Below are 25,984 nucleotides of genomic sequence, written 5' to 3'. Positions count from 1 at the left end.
TAAAAGATGGAACGTTTTCAGTCCACATTTGCCCAAATCAAAGGCCTAAATCTGGACCTAATCCTAGTTGCTATGGTTACCATACAACCCATCAAACATTGTGACACACCGACTGCAGCTCTGAGAGCGTGTGGCTTTGTGGATGATCTACAATTACAGATGCACATCCTAATTCAAAGTTCAACATGTTTTGTGGTGGGTTTTTGCACTATTTCTGATGAATGAAAAGAGTCAGCAATAAAATGTTTACAGTCTTCTACAGGGAGAAAATAAGAATGCAGAATGAGCTCAAGATGAAGAACCTGTCATTCAGCACATAACCAGCACAACACGCTAACTGATAAACATGCTAATTTATCACCACCAACATAGTGGTTCTATGTGAAAGGAAACCTGAGATGTGAGGTTAACACCTGCATATTCATATTGATAAAAATCTCACATTAACAAATTAACATGCTGTAACAATCCTGGACTTAACAAATGTCAAACATATATGACAAAAATGCCTTCTTGTGCTGAAAGGATGGGAGCTGACCCCAGCCAAATGTAGACCGTGCATCATAAATCATCGCTGTTGTATTAAATAATACAGCAAACAGTAGTTTAATTCATTTATTCATTCATCTCTCTTTTTCTGTCTATCTGTTTGTCTCTCTTTCGCTCTCACACACACACACACACACACACACACACACACACACACACAACGTGGAATCATCTTCACACTAAACATCAGCCTTCACCAACACCTGGTTGTTTTGTGTGGATTTGTGTAGCATTGAAGTCACTAAATGCTTCACTGTGTCCAAACAGGACACAGTGAAGCGTTTACCATGGTAATCACTGTCTGAGCATCTGAATCTGTGGTCACAGCCCTGAACACCTGACGTAAGATCCATCACTGATGGCAGATCTGAACCTCAAGTCACAACTCTTCTCTCCATCAGTCTGTATTCTTTAGTCTTTCAGCCGCAGCCTGTCAGTCTCCATCTTCACGCATAAACTGGATGAGCATCATGACTGGCTTCACCGCAGTAGGGGATCGGAGAAGATCCAACAACACTGTGCAGAATGACACTGATACTTCTGCTGCACAACGTTTGCTTCTGTTTTAATCTTCCTACTTACACATTCCTGGCATATAATACTACACAAATTGTGCGTAATAAAGCATCATTCTATTGCTTTCTCTGACCTGGTTGAAATCGACTCCAGCTCCTCTGAACCAGATTAGGAATAAGTGGCAGTTGATTATCGGATGATTAACGAACATTTAGACCTGTGCGGCTCACTTGTGAGTCAAGTCCACAGAGTCGTGGTTTTACTGCTGATTATCAAAGTAAATACCTGCTTTTCACTCCCTCTCCATTATCTCCATTCCCATCAAACACTCAAATTGAATTTAATTGGACTTTCTACAGTGATTCCAAACTTCTAATCTCGTCAAGACAGAAGAACCGACTCTATACAGAACTTTCTGCTAACAAAAGTGAGTGAGAGGGAGACAAAGAGAGACAGAGAGTGTAGGGGCGGTTGTGTGTTTTAAGTCTACAGATCGCGAGGACGACAGCTTGACTTCCCACTGTGATCCTGATTCAAACTTCTCACCATGGAGGAAGAGAAGCTGAGATGGAAGGCACTACGGAGAACGACTGGGTGATCGTGAGCAAAAAAAGCAGGTGAAAGAAGTAGGGAGGAAGCCAGAGTTATTTCCTCTGGGTCTCCAAGGAAGAGAGGCGAATGTCCAGTCAGTCGTTCAGCTGATTAATTTGTGACAGGGGGGATTTCTGCACTCTGTGCAATGAATTGCTGCTCTAATTTATATGGTAATCTTCTTTAAGACTCTCTCCACATACAGAAACCTTTTATTTCTATCTGTGCTGAGCCTAAACCCTTCCTACAGCCACGACACATGCACATGGACCTGTAGGGTAAACTGGAGCCTGAGTTGGCATAGATGGATCTTATTACCACATATTTGCAAATTTGAAATTTTTATGATTAATTGCTGTCATAACGTATGTGGCTCCTCACTGGATTTAAATGAGTGTTCCACAAATGTTCCTTTCTACCATCTGTGACTTTGCTCCCCAAGGTGTAAATCAGTTTGAACCAGTTTCTATAGTTTCAATGCATCAAACTACTGAAAAGGAAGATGAGGAAGAAGAAACATCCTTTATTAACAACAAGAAGGATTTGAGTCCTCTTTTTACCCACCGTCCTGCACATGCCAAAATTGAAGGTGAGAGTGAGAAAAGCTGTGAATAAACCAATATCTAGCTCAAGGGCACTGTGGGAGTGCTCTCAAAATGTTTCAGCACCTCTCCTGCTACCAGGTCACTTTCCAATGTTTGAAAAGCAACGAGGAACCAAACCAGAAACCCCCAGAATGGGAGCCCAGTCGTTGCTCCAACATTAAAACGCAGCCATGGCTCAGTCAACATAGGTTCATACATGTATGTTTTAATGTCTTCCTCCCACCAAGGAGGCGGTGTAAGAGCTGGTGGTCCGACTTAGCAACATAACTCAGATTTTGATGAAATGTTGCAAATTCACCCAAGGAAGAGCTGATTAAATTTTGGTGATGTTCTAGAATCCAGAGGGACTTTGACCTTCGATCCCTGCTTTGATCTCATAAAGCAAGCTATGTAACCTTATATAACTAATGTTGATATATTACTAATGTTGATATATTACTAATGTTGATATAATGTTGATATATATATATATTCCTCACAGGTGTTGGCATAGGGTCGCATATTTGTGAGAGAGCAGGATTGTGGAGACTCTGGATAAGCAGTCCGATATTAGTGATTCCAGATGAGGATGCCTCATTCTGTCTAGAAGTAGTAAATTATCTTAATGGCATCATACAAATTAAGCCTGGACTTGAGTCGACTGTATTCTAATTCCCAACCTGTAGACATCTGACTGTTTGTTGGTTCTGCTCATCAGTTACTCTGTGTGACCTGACATATGTCATGTCACTGTGCTTCTGCACACCTGCAGGAGATATTTTCATCAGAGAGGGTGCAGGTGGGAGAAATCCATTTTCCCCCATTTAGCTGTTGGATTAAACTGAACCCCAGAGGACTCTGGACTGAGATTAGTTTGAAAATACAGCAGTATTCTTTTTTCTCCGGTCTTGTCTCCCCATCCCCCTACATAGGTTGAATTCCTTTTCCCAAAGCTGCCCTTTGTGAATGCCAATTAGAGAAGTGGTGATGGCATGGCTGCTAATCCACGGCCCTTTTGTGGTGACTTTAACTGCAGATTAATCAATAATGAATACTTTTTAATTTTACATTTGTGTTTACTGAGAGAGAGACAGATTTAAATCCCATCAGTAAAGTGAACACTTGGAATTCTGGGAATCACAGACATGCAAGCACACTCACACTTGTGCGCAGCCACTTCCTTGTGGGTACTGTTATTATAAAAAAGTACAGAAGTGTACAGCAGTTCTCTGAAATATTAATTCTATTTTGAATAAATTCTTGATGTCATTCCCGTCAGAGAGCCACAAATACAACAAACAAACAAGGTAAATAATCTCCTGATCTTGTATATTTACCTGTGAGCAGCTCACGGATCTCCACGTCGGTTGTCTTTCGCAGCAGACGCACCAGCGCCGGTATACCTCCGCAGTTTTTCAAGGCTATCTTGTTGTCATCGTTAGCTTTGCCGTACACCAGGTTCCTCAGCGCTCCGCATGAGCTACGGTGCACGTCAGTCAACCGGTGGTCCAACAAGTCCACCAGCAACTGGATGCCACCTTGTCGGCGGATCTGAAAACAGAATGTCATGGAGGGAATAAGCAAAACCTCAGGAACACACGAAAATGTCCTTCCTACTACAGGGAAACACCATAAACACTGTTCTGGGAAACAAGATGGGCCATATATAACTCATTATTCTTTAAAATATTCAGCTGTCAGACATAACCCAGCTGACACAGATCACAAAAGAATTTAGCTTGCACACACTAGTTGTTTGAGGTCCAACTCTAAATGCTATACAACATTATTGAGGACAGCATCAGCTGCAGTCATCAAGCTCCAGCATGTACCCTCCACTCTCTTTTTAATGCCTGTTGGCTGAGTGCTATTTCAGAAACTTTGTTTGCCCTCAAATCCATCATCTGCAGATTAATAAATCCGACTGTGCAATATTAGAGTGACATTGAAAAGATGGATGAAAGCATTTTCGACAAGGCCTGAAGTGCTGAAGGAAAGAAATAGGCTGCAGAAAGGTCTGGCAAAAGAAATGAATAAAGTTTGCTACACAAAATTACATTAAATGTCTAAATAACTGCCTGAGGTTTATATTGAAATAAGTCCATCAGCTTCGTGCACCCCCAGAGTCCGTTTAAACTGTAGTCTGGATAATTCACATCAAATCAAAATGGCTGCCCGACCTTGAACACTCCAGTTATGGGTAATTCCATGTCAGTAAACTAAGGAGGAGAGCTCTGCAGATCCTGATGATCCTGACCCACTGATCGTTCAGGAAGAGCAGCATTTGGGTACAAATGCTGGCTATGAGCAAGAATCCAGTTTATTCTTGAGATGACAACCCTGAACTTCCAGGGAAAGCTGCTGTAGGCCCATGTCAACACAGGCTAAGAGAATGAATCTTAGTACATCTGGGTGATGCTTGGTTGAGTCCTTCTGGAGGGTGTAAATGGCACATCTGGCCTAGTAACCCTTCAAGATTCCTGTGGTCAGGACACATTTGGCTGCTATCATAGCAGGAGAAAAGACATCCTCTGTGCCTGTGCAGATCATCAAACCTCTTGGAACCAGTGTGGTGCTTCAGGAACTTCACCTCCATCATGTTCCTCTGTTGCCACAGTATCAAGACTCTCCCACCAACAAAACGCACGTCTCAAATATCAGTACCTCAGTTTTGATCTTGTTGTCTCCAAAGCAAAGGTGCTGGAGGTAGGCAGCCGCATTGGACTGGACTGAGGGAAACTGATGCTGCAACATCTGGATCACCTCCGGCAACTCGGGATCCCTCCAGCCGAACTCCCTACAGAACAGATACACAAACAGAACTCCTTATGGCACTTACATGTGTCCAAGTGGGCTCAAGTGTAACGCTGATTACAATACTTCAGTGAAGGGAGAGGGACATGAACCGAAAAGAAAACTTTAAAATATCAAGGGCAACAGAAAAAGCTTCCATAAGTCAACATTGACATTTTCCTTGTTTTTTTGTTTATGTCAGTCTGCTGCTCGGATGGAAAGATGGTCATGTGATGTTCCTTCTCTCTCCTAACACGTCCTCGCTGCTGCTACCGCTTACATGTTCAATTCAGATCTTTAATGGACACATTGTGATCCTTGACAAACATGCTCATATACATCTGCATTAGTCTGCTTTGATCTGTTTTATTCTTGATGCTGCAGCAGCTCCATGGCCCCTTGGAGATCATTTTCAGTTAATCCTTCCCTCTCTCTTCTCCCCCCCTCTCTCCCTCACATACACACGCACACATACACACACGTACACACACACACGCACACACACACACACACACACACACAAACACACACTCAGTCATCAAAAGCAGTGCAGGAGAGCCAGGATTAGAAAGCTTTTGTTTCTAAGTTTCATAACCAGCAAATGGGATGAAGCCAGTGTTGGAAAATGGAGTGATTTTTTAGAGAAGCAAGAGAGAATTTATTATTTTAATTTGATTTTATTTTACTATTAAAGCATCACTTAAACAATTCCCTTTTGTTGCCTACATGTCTCACAGTTTTTTTCATTCCCCACAGTGTTACACACACACACACACACATCACACAGTCACAATGCATCATTGGATAATACTTGTGGACAAACACAAACATGATCAAAGATGGTATCGGCCTGTTTGGGTTATTTTGTGTGTTAATGAGTTGATAAATGTAGCACGTACTGGCTCCCAACCTGCTACAAGTTGTAAAAGATGATACATGTTGTAACTGAGATGTTACATGTTTTAACAGCCTCCATATGAGACTTTACTACTGCTTTCTCCAGCTTTGATAAGGAAACACAACAAATAATGTTTTACACATGATGTTTTTTGTGATGTGATGCTGTTTCTTCTCTTCCGTTTCCCTTCAGCGATGAAGGCTGTGAAGGGGTTAAAGAACGAGCCCTGCACGTGCACACCCTAGAGGGGTGGGTCCAAAACGGCTCCATAGAGGTTACTGAGATAAAAATATAGTCTCTTTCCCTTTTTTTGTGACTGCTTATGGATCACACACATGCATGTGAAACAGCCAAACAGATGAATAAAACTGATGCTTGCAGATTACAGCACTGGTAGTTCCCATTGGAGTAAAAGAAAGAAAGAAAGAAAGAAAGAAAGAAAGAAAGAAAGAAAGAAAGAAAGAAAGAAAGAAAGAAAGAATGGATGAATGAATGAATGAATGAATGAATGAATGGATTTTTCAGATTCTTGTTTTATTATTTCTGAAAATCTTGATTTCCCAATTTAAATATGATTTTTAGATCAGTAACACATTTTCAGTTATGAAGAAACTATCTGGCCTGCTATCTGCATTAAACTAGAAGGATTTAACATACAGGAAAAGACACACATTTGTTTTTCTATTTTTGGGAGGACTTTTACTAGCATGACATCCCTCCAGGCACCAAACCTAAATATCACCATAACCCCGACCCCACACCCACCTTTAAAATGGACCAGAACCAGACAAAATGTCCTCAGATCTAAAATAATGTCCTCACTTTGTCCATATTCTGGTGGTGCTGCTTCATGTCTCCACTTGTCTATGAGCTGATTCTGTCACCTGCAGACAAATCATTTGCACTCCCAAAGCTGCCTCCAACCTTTCATCTAAACACTCAATACTGTCCAGTGGGTGTGTGATCAGCACAGAACCACTGTGTTGGCTGGTTTCCTCAGTCAAAATGACAACACTGGACCCACAGAACTAGAACTATTCAGTGTGAGGGCCATTAGTCCCATCAGCGCATGTTATATACTGTAATTACATATGCATGCAGGCTTCTGTACATATCCCAGGTGCTGCTTTGTCTTCTAGCATCACAACTGGATCATTAAACATCAAAATTCAGCTTGCTTAGGTGTGGTTCTTAATTAAGAATTTCAGCAAATACTCATTAAATATACATATCATCCCAGTCACAAACTACCTGCTGGCTGTGTGTGTTGTTGTACTTGTTACATATTGTGTACCACACTTTTCATTCTAGTAGCAAGGTGGGGACATTTTTTGGAATTGGGGACATTTGGTTGGTCCTCACAACTTTAAAGGAGTTTTGGGGGCTTAATTCATGTTTTAAGGTTTGGGATAGAATTGGGTTTAGGTCAGGGTTAGGGTCTGGGGCTGCAGGAGCTGGGAAATTGCGTTAAGCTGTGCTTATGTTCTCACAAAGATAGAAGTACAAGGATGTGAGTGTGCGTGTGTGTGAAGGCAAACATTAGCACATTAGCTGAACATGTGGGTGGAGGATCTAAATGAAAGTTGCTATTGTTGGTCAGCAGCAGAGATGAGTAGATCGATACCACCAGATCAAGAAAGAATGACGCCAAAACAAAGAGCAGAAAAGCTGATGAAAGGACCATGATCCATGTTTAGAAACCACCAGCACACACAGTGAAGACAAATGGACCCACACAGATACAAAGATGGGGTATGAAGAGAACGAGCACATCATGTTCTGCTGTGCTGGTATGTGCTTCCTTTGACAAACACTGAATCATCACATTTCTGTTGCTACCGTGTGTTGAAGAGTATTATATGTACTGGTACATTTTTTCATTGTCTGTATGCAGCAAAGATATTTGTTTTCAGATGTTTAAGTAAAGGTGAGGCCTGTTCAATAGTGGTTGACATGTCATGTTTCTGCGAACGTCTGTGTCTGACGCTGGCTCAAGATGGAAAGATTCAGTGAATGACACAAAGGGAAGAGAGATAGACAGAGAACATATGTATAAATAAATATTTGCATTACTTTGTCATTCTTTGCTCGGCTTGATTTTGATTCCACACAAGGAATTCTGGGTCGTACCTATCGAGGGGGGACAGGCAGAGAGAGAAAATACAGAGGAATTTGTTGGCTGTCTGCTGGCACATTTCCGTCAGTAAAACTCACATTAGTGATCAGAAATAGAAATCAAAATGTAGCCACTAAAGCGTCCTTTTCTCTCACCAGCTAAGAATGTGGGCAGGGTGAGCAACATGCAGGAGCAGGTGGGTCGATGGGTCGACGTGTGAAGAGAGGGTCATTTATTTATCATGTGTGCGTGTTGGAAGACCAATAAAACCTTTACAGCCGTAAAGTACATAATTGCACTTTCATCCACCTTTCAGTTTGTTATTTTGGGGGGAGGGCCGTTAGTCACAGCTCTTAATTGAGCCCACAGAGGAGAAATCCACATGCGTGTTTATGGACGTGTTAATGTGTTTTATCTCACATAAACAACAGCTGTTCTGGAGGGGGCAAACTGCTGTTTCATCTGTTCAAGACATGATGGATCTGGTTTGTGTGCTGAGAGCTTTTCGGCTTTTCACAGTAGTCATCCTTAATAATATTAAAATTACTACTACTACTACTACTACTACTACTACTATGTAAGAAGTAATACTAATATTACTAATAATAATAATAACAACAACAACAACAATAATATTAATAGGAAATGTGTGACTAATCTGTGACTAAATAAGCTCATGTTATACTCCCCTTTAAAAGTCTGATTTCCCCTTGTTCTTTGGTATTTTAAATCATTTTAATAAATGTACCAATTTTTTACACTAAAATTAAAGTAAATATGCTGAAATATGAGTATGAGACTACATCCTGTAATGGTATTATTGGAACCATTAGAGGAGATCACATCAACCATGTCTTTAATGGAAGAGGATTTATGCCCCAACTTAATTTTAAACTGGTAAATTATTATAAAAGAGACTAAATTACATCTGGTGCAGTATAATATGCTAACTAAAGTAGAAAATAAACTAAGTATCATGTCCTTAATTACAAACCAGTGAATTATAAGCACTTCTAAAATGCATTTAAGTCCATGTTATTTATATTGAATCATGAGAATAATGGGCTATTTACTTATATCTGGCTGACTAACATCTGGTTGGGTTTGTGTTTGAATCAGGAGCTTGGTGGTGACACTTGATGTTCTACAAATCCCACAAAAACAACATAACCAACAAAATGATCTATATATAAAATAAGGATAACTGACATTGCATCCACGACCTGCAATGTGGAACATACCCATTACACCAGCAAGAGTACTGGGAATCCAGGCCTCATTATTGGGTAGTATCCACATTTTTTACATCTATCTAGACTATCTTGAATTTGTTGGGTTTAAACTCTTTGTGGGATTTGCAGACACAAGAACGAGTTTAAATGCAAACAAGTGTTTTTCCCAGAGCTGCCAGAAGAGCAGCAGTGCCGCAGTGGAAGGTCAACGTCCCTCTAGGGATCTGTCCTTGGAAGACCCTCTTTTCAACACAACACAGACAACAGGCCGATGCAGTGTTCATGTTTGGTGAAATAAATAATGCCATGCATTGCAAGACCTTCACATGATGACGAACAGCGATGCACAGATGATACCACAATGATACCAAAGACTGAACCAACACATGTGACAAGTGCTAATAGAATGGCTGGAAGAGAGACCAATGATGACAGAAAGAGAAGTCCCTGAACTACACACACTTGTCTTCTGGTCGGTGGTCAGGGTCCAGGTTTCTGTAAAGCGCCTAGGAGCCATTTTGATTGTTACGGACACCACAGCTTTAATTAGGCTGCTATATATGACAGTGGTCCTTTGCAGCCAAAAGCCAATGCAAATAAAGACAGAAATGTATTCAGTCTAACATAGCAAAAGTAAAATCTACTAGACTATCTGTTTTATTTCCTCATGATAGTATAATAATGACCATGTGTTTGTGCTTGAAAGGACTTAATAGCTCCAAGCTTGATTAAATACCTGTGACCATGAAAAGTTTCACACACACAGTCTGCGTGGTTGCAAACTACTGCACAGATGATGTGACGCAGACCTTTCAGTCAGAACCATTTCCGATGTGGACCTCATAATGAAAAAGCATTTAACTATGTCGCCATCAGCATCTAAAGCTGTTCCACCACGCGGTGCATTCAGGTCAGAATAATGGAGGACACTCTGGAAGGATTCTACCGTACTGGGTGTGTGTTCTGGAGTTCATCTAATTAGCAACAACAGCAATGAAGTTACACAAAAAATTGAGTTACAAAAAAGATCACACAAACTCAGCAGCAGCACTGACTGTGCGACTAATTCAGCTAGCATGTCAGCATGAACTAATTGTCTCATAAAGTGATAATTGTCCATCAGAACACATTGCATCTCTTTCAACCATTAGGTACTGTGGCATTTAATTATTCCATGGTTGACAAAGGACTAATATATACATTCATTATTTGAGCATTACTGAACTCTAGTGAACCACAGCCCAAACCTGAGGGTGACATGACTTATTATTTCTTGTGTAGTGGTGATCAATGTGGTGAATCTGGCTGGTCATCAGCACATTCAGTGAAAGTGGCGAGGTGAAAACAGGGTCTTAGTCTCCTCACCTTGGGTCCTTCTGGATACTGTCCACTGATGGAGACCGTCCCAGAGTTGCCTCGGGGGGCAGAGCAGGCCCTGATTTGCTGTAAGGCGACTCGGTGGACGGACAGAACTGCAGAGTTCGGTATGGATTAGCGTAGTCACCTGCCCCAGCTCCTGTGGCAAAGCTTCCTCTTTGAAAGGTGCCTGTGGTACTCTGACTTCCTGTTCTCTGCAGGGGGATCGGGTCAACACTGGGGGAAGGTGGGGCTAAAGGAGGAAGAGGAGTGTAAGGACAGAGCAGATAGTTGAGGACTTCCTGGTACAACTGGTTGACTACTAGGATTGATGAATTTGAGGAACGGCAGGGGATAAAGATGCATGAACACCAGGAGAAGGAGAAAAGCAGAATACCAGTACCAATGCCACAGGGGAAAGAAAAAAGAAAAACGGAAACCTTGTGAAATAACCATGCAGAGAATAAAACTGCAGAAAATAAGGGGAGGTGAAATATTTCTGTACATTTGAAAATAAACCAATGACAGCTGTTCTTCTTGGTGATTGTACCTCACTAGTCAGACCATGATCCTCTGAAAGGACAACCCTCAGGCATGCTGTGATCTAGTCTTCGCATCACATCTGCTGGTGCTCATATATGCATTACAACTAAATTCAATTCCCTTTGTATATATTTAAATTCTAAATGTGTCTCCAGTCCACATGCACAGACTCAGAGAGCAGGAATACACAAGTAAGGAAGAAGGACAGTGGCTAAAAAAAAAGTAAGAAAATAAAAAGCAGCAGGGCTCTGTGGAACCATGCTGGCACATGTTTGACATGGCTGTCCTGGTCTGATCAGCGTGCATTAAATTGGCTGCATGAGTGTGTGTGTGTTTGTGTCTGTGTGTTGCTACATGACAGCAGGAATGCTGACACGACCTGAGGACATTCATATGCGATATGAGGTCATGTGAGACGATTCTTCTGCCTGTTTCCTGTCTTCAAGCTGTCTAAATGACCTTGAAACGCAGTGAGTCACCTCCGTGTTGCAGCAAATGAGCTGAATGAAATCAGCCCTTGATGCTGAGCACGTTCAGACAGAGCTGGAGTTGACCTTATTGTTTCTATCACTGTCTTTCTCTATACGGCAACATTCTTCGTGGAATTTCTGAAACCGCTCGCGCTGCATCGACAACACTTTCAGACATGGTTCATTTGCTTTGATTTCAAAGCGCCCAAGTTAATGCCTGTGGGATTAATTGAGATTAATTTCCAGCCTTGAAACTAATTAGTTAACAGACTGTGACCGAGACAAAATTGCCATTGAGACCCCGATTGGATTTACAACCTGATCAAGTAAATAATGCTCAGTGCCCAGATGGAACTCTGCAGCCTCCAGTGACAGAAAGCACCATTAAAGTTTGACATGGTTCCATCTTTGCCTTTTCTGATTCTTTGTGAAGAACACGGTCATTATTTGATCTCTACCTTCAGTGTTTCAAGTGATGTCATTTTTTACACACTGATGTTTTAAATTTAGACTGTTCAGTTGGTCATTTACAGCACACCGAAGCTATTTATAATCCTGGACTATTTCAACATTTCCACTTTTAGAGTCTCGCTCAAAAATGTTGCAACCCCCCCCTCCTTTTATTAGTATTTCTTATCCATCTGTTTCATCACTGGAAAACGGGCCATGCCTTTATGATGTAAACCTTTGCTTTACCCAAAGTCCACATGGGGAGGTTTTACAATTATTTGACTGTACCTATATTTTCAGCTTACCTTGTCCTCTTAGATTGGTTTTGGTGTACACTCGGTCTTCATAGATGGGGTCGATGTGGTGTTCAGGGGACTGTAGAGGCCGGAGCTCAGATCCCAGGTGACTGTGACTGTGCTGGCTGCTGTAGGAACCTCTGGAGCCTGCAAAACACAGCCAACATGAAACAGATTTTAAAAAAAAAAACAATTAAAAAAACAAAAACAATACAAGGGTGAGGGATGTTTGTCTCAACAACTTCCTGAAAATTAAAATAAAAGACTGACTGACTGAGAAGACAACAAGACAGTGTGTCGGAGTGTTTAGATTTAAAAATAACCAATCTTGGAGCCTCGGAAAGATCAATGTCACTTTATTCTTTGAGTTCAGTTTATTTTGTCCCTCATCAGTGAAAAGAACAGGGCTGCATGATGCTGAACAGTGAGCACAGGCCCCGATTGTGGACGTGGGGATATTTTGACTGAAACATGAATATGAGTGACCTGCTGGAGGGTGTTTTTTTAGGTTCTGGGAGTCGGCCATTTTTTCCTCTTTGAACAGAGGAGCATAGTGGTCCTGCTCCTGACTTACTGCCCTAGGCCTAAGGCCTCCTCCACCTCTCATAGTGGACTGGCCCATCTCCTGATATGTCCTCCTTGTTGTTAACATGAAGTGGTTTGTGGCAGTCCCGTTCATTATTCCTCTTTAACTGTAACTGTATAACTGACAGCTTGGATACCAAAGTTTGTTCACATTATAACAATGCTGATACAGGTTTTTAAAGAAGCAACACTGAATATTTCCTGTGCACTCTGCTTCTTCTGTTTTCCCTTTTTTCCCCCTCCTGTCACATGACTCTGGTGCTGAGCAGACACATTTTTGGCAACTAAAGATATGGAGCAGCAATGAGTGGAGTTATTCTATGGCTGTAAAGGGGGGGGGGGGGGGGGGATCTGATGTAGGAAGGCCATTTGCTGCAGCGAGAAGACCACAAATGTTCACAGGTACAAAAAGACCGGTGAATGAAATCGCTTGCTTGGCAGAGCCCTTTCAGAAAGTTAAAGAACGCCAATAAGTGTTGTTGAGTTTTGATGTTCTGCAGGGAAATATTGATTCTCAGCACTTAGTGTTAACGACTCTACCACAAAAAGTTGTTTGACTGTTATTACTTCATGGAAGAAGGAGGGTTGAGATATATTCATATAAGTAAAAGGTAAAGAAATGAAATTGTCTTGACCTCTACCTGCCAGGCTCCCAGGCCTTTTCAGGGTTGCGTTGGCATAGAGCTCGTGGGAAATCTTGTAGCTGTCTGCTCCAATGTGGTGCAGCATGCGCTTGGTAGGAGAGAGGGTGGCGTAGCTGCCCACCACTGAGCTCAGCTGGTGGATTGGCGACGAGGAATGGTTTCCCCCAGGGGAGGCTGCCACGGGGAGGGGGGAGGATGAGCCAGCACCTGACGCTACCATGTTGATAGGTGATGAGGTGCTAAGGGAAAAGAAATACAGAAAATATTTATATGTTTATATTGGGTGTAGAAGGTTTGGGTTGTTCATCTTTGGCAAATGTGCTGTAATTTCAGCTTGTTGACTATTAGGCAGGAGCATGACCTCCAAAATAGTTTTGATCCACTGCCAACAAAAGGTTGCTCTCTTCCACTTGGGGACTGTCCAGTGAGAAGTTAGATGATGTTGAACTGACCTGTAAGATTTGGCAAGCCGGCTGGGTGACTGTTTGGGTGAAGAAACACGTTGTAGTGTGGCATAGCTGGGAATGTCAGAGGAGAGTGAACCCAGGCGCTGCAGCTTGGTTGGAGAGCCCATCGCCTGTAGAGGGGAGCTAAGACGCTGTTACATAGAAGAGATAACGTCATGTTAGATATGTGTCTTTTTAAGACATTGCTCTCAGAAAGCTGAACAATTTCACTGTAGCACAGAGACACAGATCTGTGATCACATCCTGTAATCCTGTCATTTTCTTTAGTTAGTCCCAGAGATAAAACACATAAAGAATTGTGTGTTAACCTGTATCTGAAGTGTTTCAAGGATGGATTGATTTGTAGTGGTGGCTCTTATCTAAGTAATATTGAAGGCTGCAGGCACAGTTCATGCCTACTCCCCTATGAAGTCTCAGATATTTAAAAAAATAATAATAATAAAAAATACATAAAAAAATAGAACAAAAAATATGTTTACTATAACTGCCAATGTTATTTTGTTGAAAGTAATAGTCCTTTCATCCATGCATCCATTCAAGCATCCATCGATTCCACTCACAGGAGTCAAACCAAGAACCCTCCCACAGACCCAGAACCTTATTAAAAGCGATTCATTGTGTCAATAATATTGAATGTGAATAATAAGTCTTAAACTGGTGTGTTATATTTAATATGCTTTTGCACTTTATTATTTAGATCCAGATGCATCTTTCACCTAGAACCTAATATCTAGGTTATTCAGCAGATGGAGAAGTCTAATATCCAATATCAAAGGAAGGTAAGAGTGCAAAAATACCCCAGAAAAGTAACAACCTGAGATGCACACCGATTACTTCACCTTTCAGTAATTCTGTGTGGAAACCGTTTGATTTATTCAGTCTGATTTTAGTTTGTTACAAAGTTTAAGATTGATTTAAAAGTTCTCTGAGAATTCAGCGACGGACCAGCACACCGAGCTGAAATGCAAAGACATGATTTATTTTGTACATTTTTACTGGCCAGTGCCGAATGTTGTTCCTGCTTGCACTCCATTGTACAAGAGACTAAGCAACGGTACAGAGTAACTAACTGCCCGCAGAGGTGGTAATAGATTTCCAGTGAAGCATCATAAAGAATGATCCGATCAATAAAACGGTCTTGCAGAGCGGAGCATCTGTCAGACATTAAGCAGGTTTCCAATGACCTGTTCAGGGGAGTTTACCTGCGCAGGCAACGTGGCGCAGGAATAGTACATGGGTGTTTCAGATGGAGCAGGGCCACCTTCCGAGGACATGTGGAATGTGTTTCCATGGGCCTGTTGGGCAAATGATTCCCTCTGGGACTGGGAAGGAGAGTCTGTTCCTGCTAACTGAGCAGCTGCACGACTGGCCGCCACCTACAAGTGAGGGGAGTGAAGAATTCATAAAGGGGGTCAGTATGTACCTTTGACACATCATGGACCAATATTGCTTCCTCCAGTTTGACAAACAGGAGGTAGGTAACACCTGTGATGAAGTAAAGCTTCTGCATAGTGATGTCACATACAGCCAGTGCGGCAGGAAGTATGTCAGTGTTCCTGCAGCCTACCACCAGGGGGCAGATTAGAGCGATTATCGTGTGCATGGTTTGTACCTGATTGTAGATGTGAACAGCCCCAACCTGTCCACTCCGGCCAATGGTTGTGTCCAGTCCTGGGTTGCTATGGTAACCAGCAGCTGCATAGGCATCCTGGTTGTTGAGCTGCAGCGCACTTTGGGAGAGAAGTCCTTGTCCTGAAGAAGAAAGGGACAATTTGAAGTAAAGTGCAGTGAAGCTGGTGACACAAAAAAGAGATTTCACTAAAACAGATAAAGGCTTGAATACATGACCTCCATCTGACCACAGCCTTGGAACCCATTATTACATTCACAATTTCTATGGGGAACAACTTGGAAGTGAAAACAAATACTGTACAGCAGTCTCACTTTGCTGCAAACCTTGAAATGGAGAGAAGACAAGAGAAAAAAATGGATAAAAGGAGCCAAAATAGAATTGAAAAGTAAGAGGGGGGAAGCAAATGGTTGTCAAGACTGCAATTTGCCTTATTCCACTCACTTTGTTATTCCAGCCTCTCTTTTCCTCTCAAGCTCTCTGGCCCGTACATATTGGTATCTGACCCCCATTTAAAACACTTCCTCTGTTGCTGTCTCCCACTCTTTCTGCCTCCATCCCACCTCTGTTGCCCTCTCCCACTTGTCTCTCACTCATATGTATTTTTTATTTTAGTGTATAATTCAGAAGCAGCCAAGAGTGACCCAGAAGTGTTTCTGCCAAAACTCCATCGTTGTAAGATGTCCCTTAAGATGGTGGAAGACCTTCAAGCATTCTTTAGTGCTTTATTACTCCTCCTGCAGTTAAAAACCCATGACAACAAAAAAGTGATTTAAATCAGCTGGACATGCAGAGTAAAATCCGTGAAATGAGTGAAAGAAATGGAGTTCTTTGCAACTTTAGTCTGTCATAACACGGATCGGAAGCCAGATTATACTATGATATAAGATATGCTGCCATAATATGAGCGAGACATTTTTAAAAAAAGGTGAAAAACGTCAACTCTGTTCCAAAATTGAAATAGTAATTTTAAAAAAAAATCTCTGTAATATTATCTACATACACAACACAATTCAAACTGAATCTACTCTTAAAGTCACATCTCCAGATTTGTGAACAGATTCAAGGTCAGGACCGGATGAATCAATTAGTGACCCAAATCAGTTAAATTGGACAACAGAAATCAAACAAACAAAAATCCAGTCAGACAACCCCAGATAAAAGTGTAGTGATTTACTGTCTGTTTCATGGCCGCGTGACATACAGCCTTCACACTGACAAGATTGTCAGTGATTCTATCCATCCATGCATCCATCTGCACATACATGCATCCATCCATTCATCTCTTGTCAGGGTTGCCACAAGATTCAACAGCAATGACTCAACAGTTTGCACCGCATGGACAAAAGAAATAAACATAACAACTGTTATGTACATCAGTCACACATACATTGCAGCATGATTATTATGTCAAGGGTTTACACACAAGCAGACGTAAAGCAATACGGTCCCCTGTAATTCCTGACCAACAACTGAGCAGAAGCTCATTACAGCCACATGGATCTGACAGCTACCACAGCTTTAGTTAAAAATTAAATGAGGAAATCACTGCTGGATGGATGGATGGATGGATGAGTGGGTGGAGGGGTAGATAGATAGATAGATAGATAGATAGATAGATAGATAGATAGATAGATAGATAGATAGATAGATAGATAGATAGATAGATAGATAGACAGACAGACAGACAGACAGACAGACAGACAGACAGACAGATGGACAGATAGAGAGAGAGAGAGAGAGAGCGCTACAATAGCCTGCACCTTTACTTGATTATAACTTTGTTTTTCACTTTTATTGTGTGTAAATGTGATCATAATGAATTTCACCCATTTTAAAGTGCAGCTCCAATGGTCTCAAGCCGGCCGTACTTTTCTAATTTTATCACAGCAAAAGTAAATTTTGTTTGGATAATATTTCCTCATTAGGATTTATCTTGAAAGATGCATTAAACCGTCCCACGGGTCATTACGCAAAAATATTATTGATTTACCCTGTAGGAAGTCCCTGCTGTGGTGCTACTCTCTTTCCTGCTGATGTTCCTTGATTCCAGCTGTTTAGAGCTGAGACCGTCAGAGATGCGGCTCATGCTGGTTTCGAGAAAACTTGGTCAAGGCACAAATGAGGTCAGCATCTGACAGAAGTGACACTGGGGATGAAAGTTGGGGACAGAAGCTGTGAAGAGCATTTCACCATGTGCGGTGCAAAGCTGCTGGAGACACTGGAGCAGATGAGATTCAGTTGTATCTAATGTGTCATTAGTGTCTGGGTGCTGGCAGGGATAGTTCCACAGCGTTCGGTTTATATTTGAATGGAGCGTAGCCTTTATTAACATGAGAGGAAGACAACACTGAAAACTGCATTGAGGACTGAGAATTGAGTAAACCACAGAAAGACAACAGAACCAGAACAAACACACATACACACACACACACAAACCTTTCTCTCTAATCATCAAATAGACCTTTGAAGTTGTCAAAAGTGTTCCTAATTTCCAAAAATGTCCTCACATTGCAGTTGAAATTCAAATTTTGATCTTCACTATGTGGACAAGACCACACAGTCATGCATGCACAATACACATGACTGTACACCTGCCCAGTTTTCATAGACCTGTTTAGACCTGCTATTGTCACACACGCGCGCACACACACACACATCAAGGCAAAGTGGCATTTCTACTGCATCATAAATGACATTTTCTATTGACACATTTTAATATTTCATGAGTTCTCTATTTTTAACTAGCCACTAGAGGAATGCACAATCTGCTGCACTAACACACACCCTCAAATGGCTTTGTGCCACACAAATGTGTGCATACATCTTTCTGCACACTGTGTGTCTGTTGGTGTATGGCATGAATTTGTGCAGCAGGCTTGACTAAAAGGAGCGAATGCCCGTGTGTCTTCTCTGTCTCTCTTTTCACGTGTGCACTTATCTCGTTATACGTGTATAATGCTTCTTTTCATGCTCGTATGCATTTTGCTGTGTGTCCATCTGTTGTGCTAAATGGAATTCTTTTTTTTTGCTCTGATAATTTTTGAAAACACAAGGTGCAAACACCAGTTGGCTTGACGGCACATCTGTGATTTCTGAAACGCTCGGTTGTTGATTTTCGAGTTTGAGGCAAAAACAAATGTTACAGTCTCAGACAGACACTGTTAACCTCCCTCAAGTGACAACTGTAATTATCTTTGCCAGCCTACCATAGACAAACACAAACTCACGCACACACACACACACACACACGGCATAATGCATCATATAACTGAATTTATTTTAATTCAGTTATTGGAGTTGCACGTACACCTTTTTCTGTATCTTTAGATGCATTTTTCTGTCATCTTTAGATAGTCAGCGTGGATTCTTCTTGCAGGCACTTCTTTTTTTATCTGCCATGCAAACGACAGGCCAGCTGACACCTCGGTGAGGAGGGATTAACATATCAAACTCCTGCACGTCACCCTGCAGCGTCCTCTCTCCCATGGGGTCAGAGACACAACAGATGCGGTTATCGTCCCAGAGACCAAATGAAAAGACAAGAGCGCGGAGCAGAGATGCGTGGGAGGGGGTCAGGCTCACACTGAGAGCTCTTCTAAAGAGTCAAATTTATTTTAAATAAAACACCAGCTTCCAGACCAAGACTCAAATGTAAAGACAAATTAATTAACTAAATTTAGCTAAAGCGTGGTCGTGACAAATTGCTGTGTAATTAATAAAATATTGGAAAAAATTAGGGTTAGAGTATATCCACTGGAAGGACACAATCACAGTAAAATGACTGACATGTGGCATCTTTCTTGCCATTTTTCCATAATATACAGACAAATAACTGGTGAAAACCAGAAGAAAATGAAAAAAGAAACATCTCATAAGATGACTGGAATTTTGATGAATTATTAGTCTTAAATCCATCTTTAAGTGGAATCTGTGATGAAATATGAGAAAAGACACCCTGATGTGCAGGTTGTCTTCTTTCTTGATTTGTTCTGTGCAATGATGTAATTGCTGATATATTTCCATAAAAACATTGGTCTTACTGTCTCCTGTAGAAATGTCCTGTGAGTCCAAGATGCCGGATTCCTGAAGGGATCGGATGCAGGAGTCCACCAGCTCAAGGCCTGTGGTCAGCTCCTCCTCAATATCCTTCTGTCCATCTACATCACATCCAAGACAAAGGTTGTGCACCATTAGTGAAAGCAGCAGAGTTTTCTGATTCCATTGAAAATTCTCTCCAGTACTGGGTTTCTGTATGCCACCAGCCAAATCCAACCTGATACTGGCCATCTCTTCCATCTAAATACCATTGACATATTAAACAGTACATTCCAGGCGACTGATATCTGCTGAATTCTGAGAAAATACTGGATGTTTTCCAGTTTAAGATGGTGATGGTGATGCTGTAGCATTACCATTACAGTGATGGATTTATTGTCTTTTCAGGAGTTGAGTGGTCGCTCTTCAGTGTCGCAGAGCTTTGATTCATATTTTGGCTTATATTATGATCCAGTCTTCACATATTTTTTTTAATAATTAATCTAATTTTCTAATTGAAATGCCCAAACTGGAAGAGTGACCACCCAAAGAACAGGTTTTCTAAGAGTTGTTGAGGTTAGAAGACTCCTTATTTACATTTTAATTCTAAAGGGCTCAGAGTGATCACTGTCCCTGATCTGTCTCTGACCTTCTGATATAATGAGGACAAAAAGATAAAGTTCATTTGGGAGACAGCATGTCCATGATGTGCTGAATTTACTCCAGAAATTCCATCAGTGTGTTGTTAGCGTATGATGTCCACCAGTGAAAGAACCCACACTATGACACCAACAACTGGGCACCAGACAAGATGTAGTGGTGATGTAGATAAGTGTTTTAGAGGAGAAAGTACCTTGGTTGTTCCAGCGAAATTTCTCATCTGTAGAACTGCAAGAGACACAAGAAAGACAGCACAGTTAGAACTATGCACAAATAACTAACTAATTAACTTTCAGTCTTGTTTGTGCACTTTTCAGCCTTTTTAGCCATAATACACTTTTCTCTTTTGCAGAAACTCATATTAACAGGAGAAACTGGTCTGAAGAATTTAAAAATCTTTTATATTTTATTTCTGAGATAACGTGCTTTTATTCCTCAAGGCCTTGAGGAATAGAAGCCTTATCAAACCAACAGAATACAAATTCAGTTGCTGCCTGCTTCTTTTGGTTTTTCCCTTCAGGGGTCTCCGCAGTGAATCATCCTCCATCTCCTCTGTCCTCTACATGCCCTTCTCTCACACCAGCTACCTTAATGTCCTTTCTAACTACATCATCCTCTCAGGTCTTCCTCTGGACCTCCTGCCTGCACTACCATCCTCAGCATCCAACATAATGACAGTCCCTCCTCTAGATATGTCCAAACCATCTTAGCCTGTCCTCTCTGGCCTTACCTCCAGATAATCTAATATGGAAGAGGAACTGATGTATGAGTGGAAGTATGCTATAATAATCAATATTATTCAGTAACAAGTTGTGGAAAATGTCTTATGTTCAGAACATGTAATAATGTGGAGAAGACGTAACAGCAAGCAGCAAGGGACAGATGTTAAATTGAATGATGTTGAATTTTGTGTTGCTTTTTTTTTTTACTGGTTTTGAACATCATCTTATCTCTTGCTCCACTTTCTCTCCACTCCCAGCATGCACCTGAACCAGGCAGATATATATAGCTCTTTAGAGATCTATATTTGATCCAGAGGTTGTGTGTCTTATCAGGTAACCATTATCACCACATGAGTTGGTTCGGACTCATGCAGAAAGAGACAATTTGGTGACTCGGCACACCCAGTGCCAGCTGAGGTGTTCACTAATTATGCTCTCTACTTTTATGCAGCTCATTTACGCAAAGTATTTGTGTGATACTGCAGAGAGCAAGCTCAGAGAGGCAGAGCTGTCTGGGACACTTCACTGGGGAGACAGAATTCACACTTTGACTGGCTTTTTATCCATTTTCTATCCCAGATTATCAGTCTACATTGCAGTGCCTTAAAAAGGATGAATGATGTCACCTTTGTGCAGGCTGGTCTCATGAAATAATATGAAATGTATGGCATCAGGATATTCCAGATTTGACCGAACTTGATTGAAGCTACAGGAAGCAGTTCAGTCAACTCACTGCACTCAATTTGAACTCAGTACACAGCAAAAGTGGTTTATTTGATTTATTTGGTTTGAGAGCAGAAGGAACTTTTGTAGATGCATATGTGGATGCTTGATTTATAAAACATTTAATTAAAATCCAACTATTGTCTTTTTCTCTTTTATTAGGGTGACATGACAGCTGGTAGGATAAGGAGAGCCAGTCCTGATAGATTAACTCCGCCCCCTCCTTCAACCCTGGATGCACTCTAATTAAAGTGGTCCACAGATGCATTGGTGATGCAGGTGATCAGATCAGATGACTGCAATGTCCTTTTATGCTGCAACACATTCCAAAGTCCAATAGACTGAAGTATAATGGCCGCACTGTTACCGTTGGGATGCAGATAACCTGAAGTAATTAGCCTGATGCTTCCCCTCTGATGCTCAGATTACCTGAGGTGCGTGACTACATGCTTTTTCAAAATGACTCGAACACTCGTGACATGCGAGCGGTTCAAAAGTTGCTCCAAAAATGTAGCAATGATCAACTTCCAGTTTGGCCTTTTGATGTGAAGCCTTTCAGGTTGAGCACAAGCGATTACGGCTATTTGCTTTCTGTGGTCACCGAGCTGCTCTATTTAATCATCCCACTGATTGCCTCAGTTTTCTGTGTGTGCCTGCGTGTGTGTGTGTGTGTGTGTGTGTGTGTGTGTGTGTGTGTGTGTGTGTGTGTGTGTGTGATGGATTGTGACGGGGAGCCAAGCGATACATGTTAATAAGACCCCGTGTCAGCAAAGCAGACTCCTCATTAATCAGGCCATATAATACTAAACAATACATCCTATACACACACACAGAGACATACACACACACATACACATACACACAGTCTGCTCAGTATTTAAAGAAGCTCCCTGTCAACACATCAGACAAAGGTAGAGAGCGAATGATGGTTTACTGTCACCACTCTGGGGCTGTTGGACTGATGACAGAGGCTCAGCCAATATTGTGTTTCAAAGGCCAAGCTGCACTTGTTCTCACTGTTGCCGTCTGTAACTGCTGCTCTTGAAACAATGCTTTGGTGTTAAAATGGCACAAATGTAGTTTTCAAACGCCGAGATGAAAAATAAAGCAAGTAAAAATAAATCCTCTAGAGACCTCAAATGGAAGCACAAAAAGAGTCGAGTAGTGCTATTATCTGCGGGGCTGAATACAGAATAGTCCAGAGGGTTTCACTTATGTGTCTGCGGTTATGCAAAGTGTGTCCATATTATCAAAGTTGGATCAGACAAGACAAATCGGAGGAAAAAAAGCGGACAAAGACCTTGGAGACTAAACCAAGCACAGCACTGAAATTTCAGTTCACTGTAGGCTTCACATATTGAGGCATTGGCTACATTTGAGAATACTGAAATAAAAAGCCTGCAAAGAGTGTGAAAAAGAGTCGATTTGCTTGTAAAGGAGTACGGGTAATGATTTTTCGAATTAAATATGCTTATTCTCTATGTGGGGGATGTCAGCGTTGAACTTTGACCCTCAGGTGCAGAGGAGTTTATCTGCTGTCTCAAACTTGCCTCTGTTTTACAGGCCATGATGCTATTCTAACATCTGGCCACATGCATGGAAAAAAAAAGGTCAGCAGCTGTGGGTTGATGCTGTGGAGATCATTGTTTGACTGTTTAAATCAAATATTGTGATCAGTTTTGCAGTGCTGAAAAGACCTGAGGGAGCACTTGGGTCACTTGGGTTGGGTGTCAGTAGGGGGTAACATCTGTCTTTGAAGTTCTTTTTTTTTAGTTTAAATAGAAAAATCGTGCATTTATTATATCTCTCATTGTCTTTCACCCTTTCTATACACCAGCCACTCTCTGTCTAATCAGCCATCACTGTCCGAAAGAGCTCATTGACCTCCCGGACCAGAAGAACCAGTCAGTTAGTGCTTCTTCTCATTGCATCTCTTTGACACTTCAACAAGATGTGGCAGTGTAACAGAGACTAATAGACAGAACAGTCAGCTGACCTGCTGCAGGTCACAGCTAATGATATGATGAAGCTAATGCACTGATAGCTTGCATAAAAACCCATTATTATCTACTATATGCAGTTTTCTGCTTACCTTTTATAGCTCAGACCATCATTTTAACCTTTCTGCACTTTTGTACATAGACTAGGACTGCCTTCTTTCTAATTCACATAAGTAGTTGAGTATCAAATCAGTTAGGATATTTTCCTGAAATGTCATTAAAATACCTTTATTTAATCAATGATATCAGACATTTAAACAGTATATGTATTAAAATGCAGTCTTACATAGAGATCATGTTGTCTTTATACAGTCTGTAAAACAATCTGCAATAATGAGAGGATGAATGTCAACTTTGATCAACCATTTAAGAGGCAAATGTGACACAATCTCTTTGATTGTGGCGCACCGTAACCATTTCAGCTACTGCGCGCCACATCCATCATTCTACATTTCTTTCAGCTGGCTCAAAGAATAAATCGAAAGTAAAATGCAGTAATTTATAACAATGATAAACCCTTGTACCTTCTGCAATGATTTGGCTGAATGCTTTAAGCACATTTTGTCCATTTGGTGCTATTTCTGGAGTAGAATAGGTAATACTGCTGAAAGGGGGTTCCTGCTAAAGGAAGATTACTAAGCTAGGTTTACCACACCCGTGGAGACACAGCGATTTGATTTTAACAGATAAAAGATCAGAAAGTAGAAGAAACAATGGGCCTTGTAGGTTACAGCCACACTAATAAAATCATGTTTTAATAAAAGCATTATTTCTGCTCATACCAACCTTAATAACCAATAAAGGGTAAAAAATTATACAGGTGCTCTGCAATGAGATTCATGATTGCACTGACAGAACACATTATGCAAATGTCTTCAAGAATGACTAAGTTGGTTTGGGTCGGATTTTTTTTGCTCTTTCTGTCTTAAAGAAATATTAAATGTAACTCCGATTTGCTCTGATTGTGCAAAATATCATTCAAATGATGAGCAAGACTTTCAAGCTGCATTGAAGTTCTATAGTGCATTTAATTTCTGCAATTAAATGTGACATTATAAAGTTGCTTTCCTGGTTTCAAGCGAGACAAATTGCAACTATTGTGGTGTTCTGCCTCAAACTAGTGCACTGGGATTCTAACATTACTGGAATGAAGAGTTCGGCACCTGGACTGATAGCAGCCATACATCCAGTCCAGCAATCAGCAGGAAACCACCAAGAAAATCTCTGACCAGCAATTTCAGAAGAAGGTTTGGGAGCAACAGGCCCTTCTGTCACTATCACTGTCAGGCCCATTTTACACACAGAACTGCTGACGCATTGACCAATAAAGCAGACTTAAAAACGCCTCTCGGCTGGAGGTTGGGGGCTATTGCAGCCATGCAGTAACAGCTTCAACATGTCATCAAGACTGGACTTTGTTCCAAAGCACGTGCAGCAGAAAACAAGCAAACTTCACACAAAAACACAGTGAATTGAGCCTGCATTCAAATGTGGCACTGCTGGCGACACCTCCAACACCAGCTGGTCTGAAGTCAGCCAAGCAACGGGATTTTGTCAGAGCGTCGTCGATTCCCAAAAACAGCTGCAGGTTCTGGTGCTGGGACCAGTGAAATCTGACCAGTAATTCCAGGGTTTAAGTCAGAGATGCGATGGTGGTGCTTTCAGCAGTGACGCTGCAGTTGTACACACTGTGGTACAACTTAATCCATGTTCCCTCAAAGTGGAATGGTAAAAGTCGTGGTTTTTAAAAGTTTTCTTTTTTTGAAAATACAGTACGGGTTAAGTGTGGATAAATGGCTTGAGATCATAGAGGCAGTGGAATGGGGCAAAGTCTTTTTTTAAGTTTCACTGCAGAGTCCGTGATGGGTTCACATTTCTAAAACAGAAAGAGAAAAGCGAACTTACAAGCAGAGTGCCACAGGTTAAAGTGAAAGAAGAGAAGAACAGAGTGAATTTGGAGCGCTAAGTGAGTTTTTTCTGCCTGTGTTATTCAGCAGAGCTGGAGGCTGCTTGTTGTTGTTATCTGGACTGAGAGAACAGAACCTTTGAGCCGAGTGATTAAAGCACAGCGGGCTGAGGCACAGCTCCATTCCCATACTTCTGTCCACATGCTTGCACCAA

At 41.3% G+C, this 25,984-nt stretch overlaps 1 protein-coding gene across 8 annotated transcripts in view; it reads right to left on the bottom strand.

The window, feature by feature from the left end:
• The window catches only part of ctnnd2b (catenin (cadherin-associated protein), delta 2b), a 79,219-nt gene that overhangs the window by 16,780 nt on the left and 36,455 nt on the right, over positions 1 to 25,984 (bottom strand). For 3 of the 8 annotated variants that reach the window (XM_029831310.1, XM_029831312.1, XM_029831315.1), the window contains 11 exons: positions 20,612 to 20,646; positions 19,764 to 19,880; positions 15,703 to 15,842; positions 15,293 to 15,466; positions 14,076 to 14,221; positions 13,615 to 13,862; positions 12,404 to 12,541; positions 10,645 to 10,888; positions 8,005 to 8,061; positions 4,905 to 5,037; positions 3,578 to 3,791 (listed from right to left, as the gene is read on the bottom strand). In XM_029831310.1, the coding sequence (XP_029687170.1) occupies positions 3,578 to 3,791; positions 4,905 to 5,037; positions 8,005 to 8,061; positions 10,645 to 10,888; positions 12,404 to 12,541; positions 13,615 to 13,862; positions 14,076 to 14,221; positions 15,293 to 15,466; positions 15,703 to 15,842; positions 19,764 to 19,880; positions 20,612 to 20,646 (1,646 nt within the window). The remainder of the gene's footprint in view (positions 1 to 3,577; positions 3,792 to 4,904; positions 5,038 to 8,004; positions 8,062 to 10,644; positions 10,889 to 12,403; positions 12,542 to 13,614; positions 13,863 to 14,075; positions 14,222 to 15,292; positions 15,467 to 15,702; positions 15,843 to 19,763; positions 19,881 to 20,611; positions 20,647 to 25,984) is intronic. The other 5 variants (XM_029831316.1, XM_029831311.1, XM_029831314.1 and 2 more) reach the window with 3 other exon arrangements.

This window comes from Takifugu rubripes, chromosome 22 (assembly GCF_901000725.2).
Source record: "Takifugu rubripes chromosome 22, fTakRub1.2, whole genome shotgun sequence".
NCBI lineage: Eukaryota > Metazoa > Chordata > Actinopteri > Tetraodontiformes > Tetraodontidae > Takifugu > Takifugu rubripes.
The sequence above is the reverse complement of the archived record's forward strand: the minus strand, read 5'-3'. Positions and strand labels throughout refer to the sequence as shown.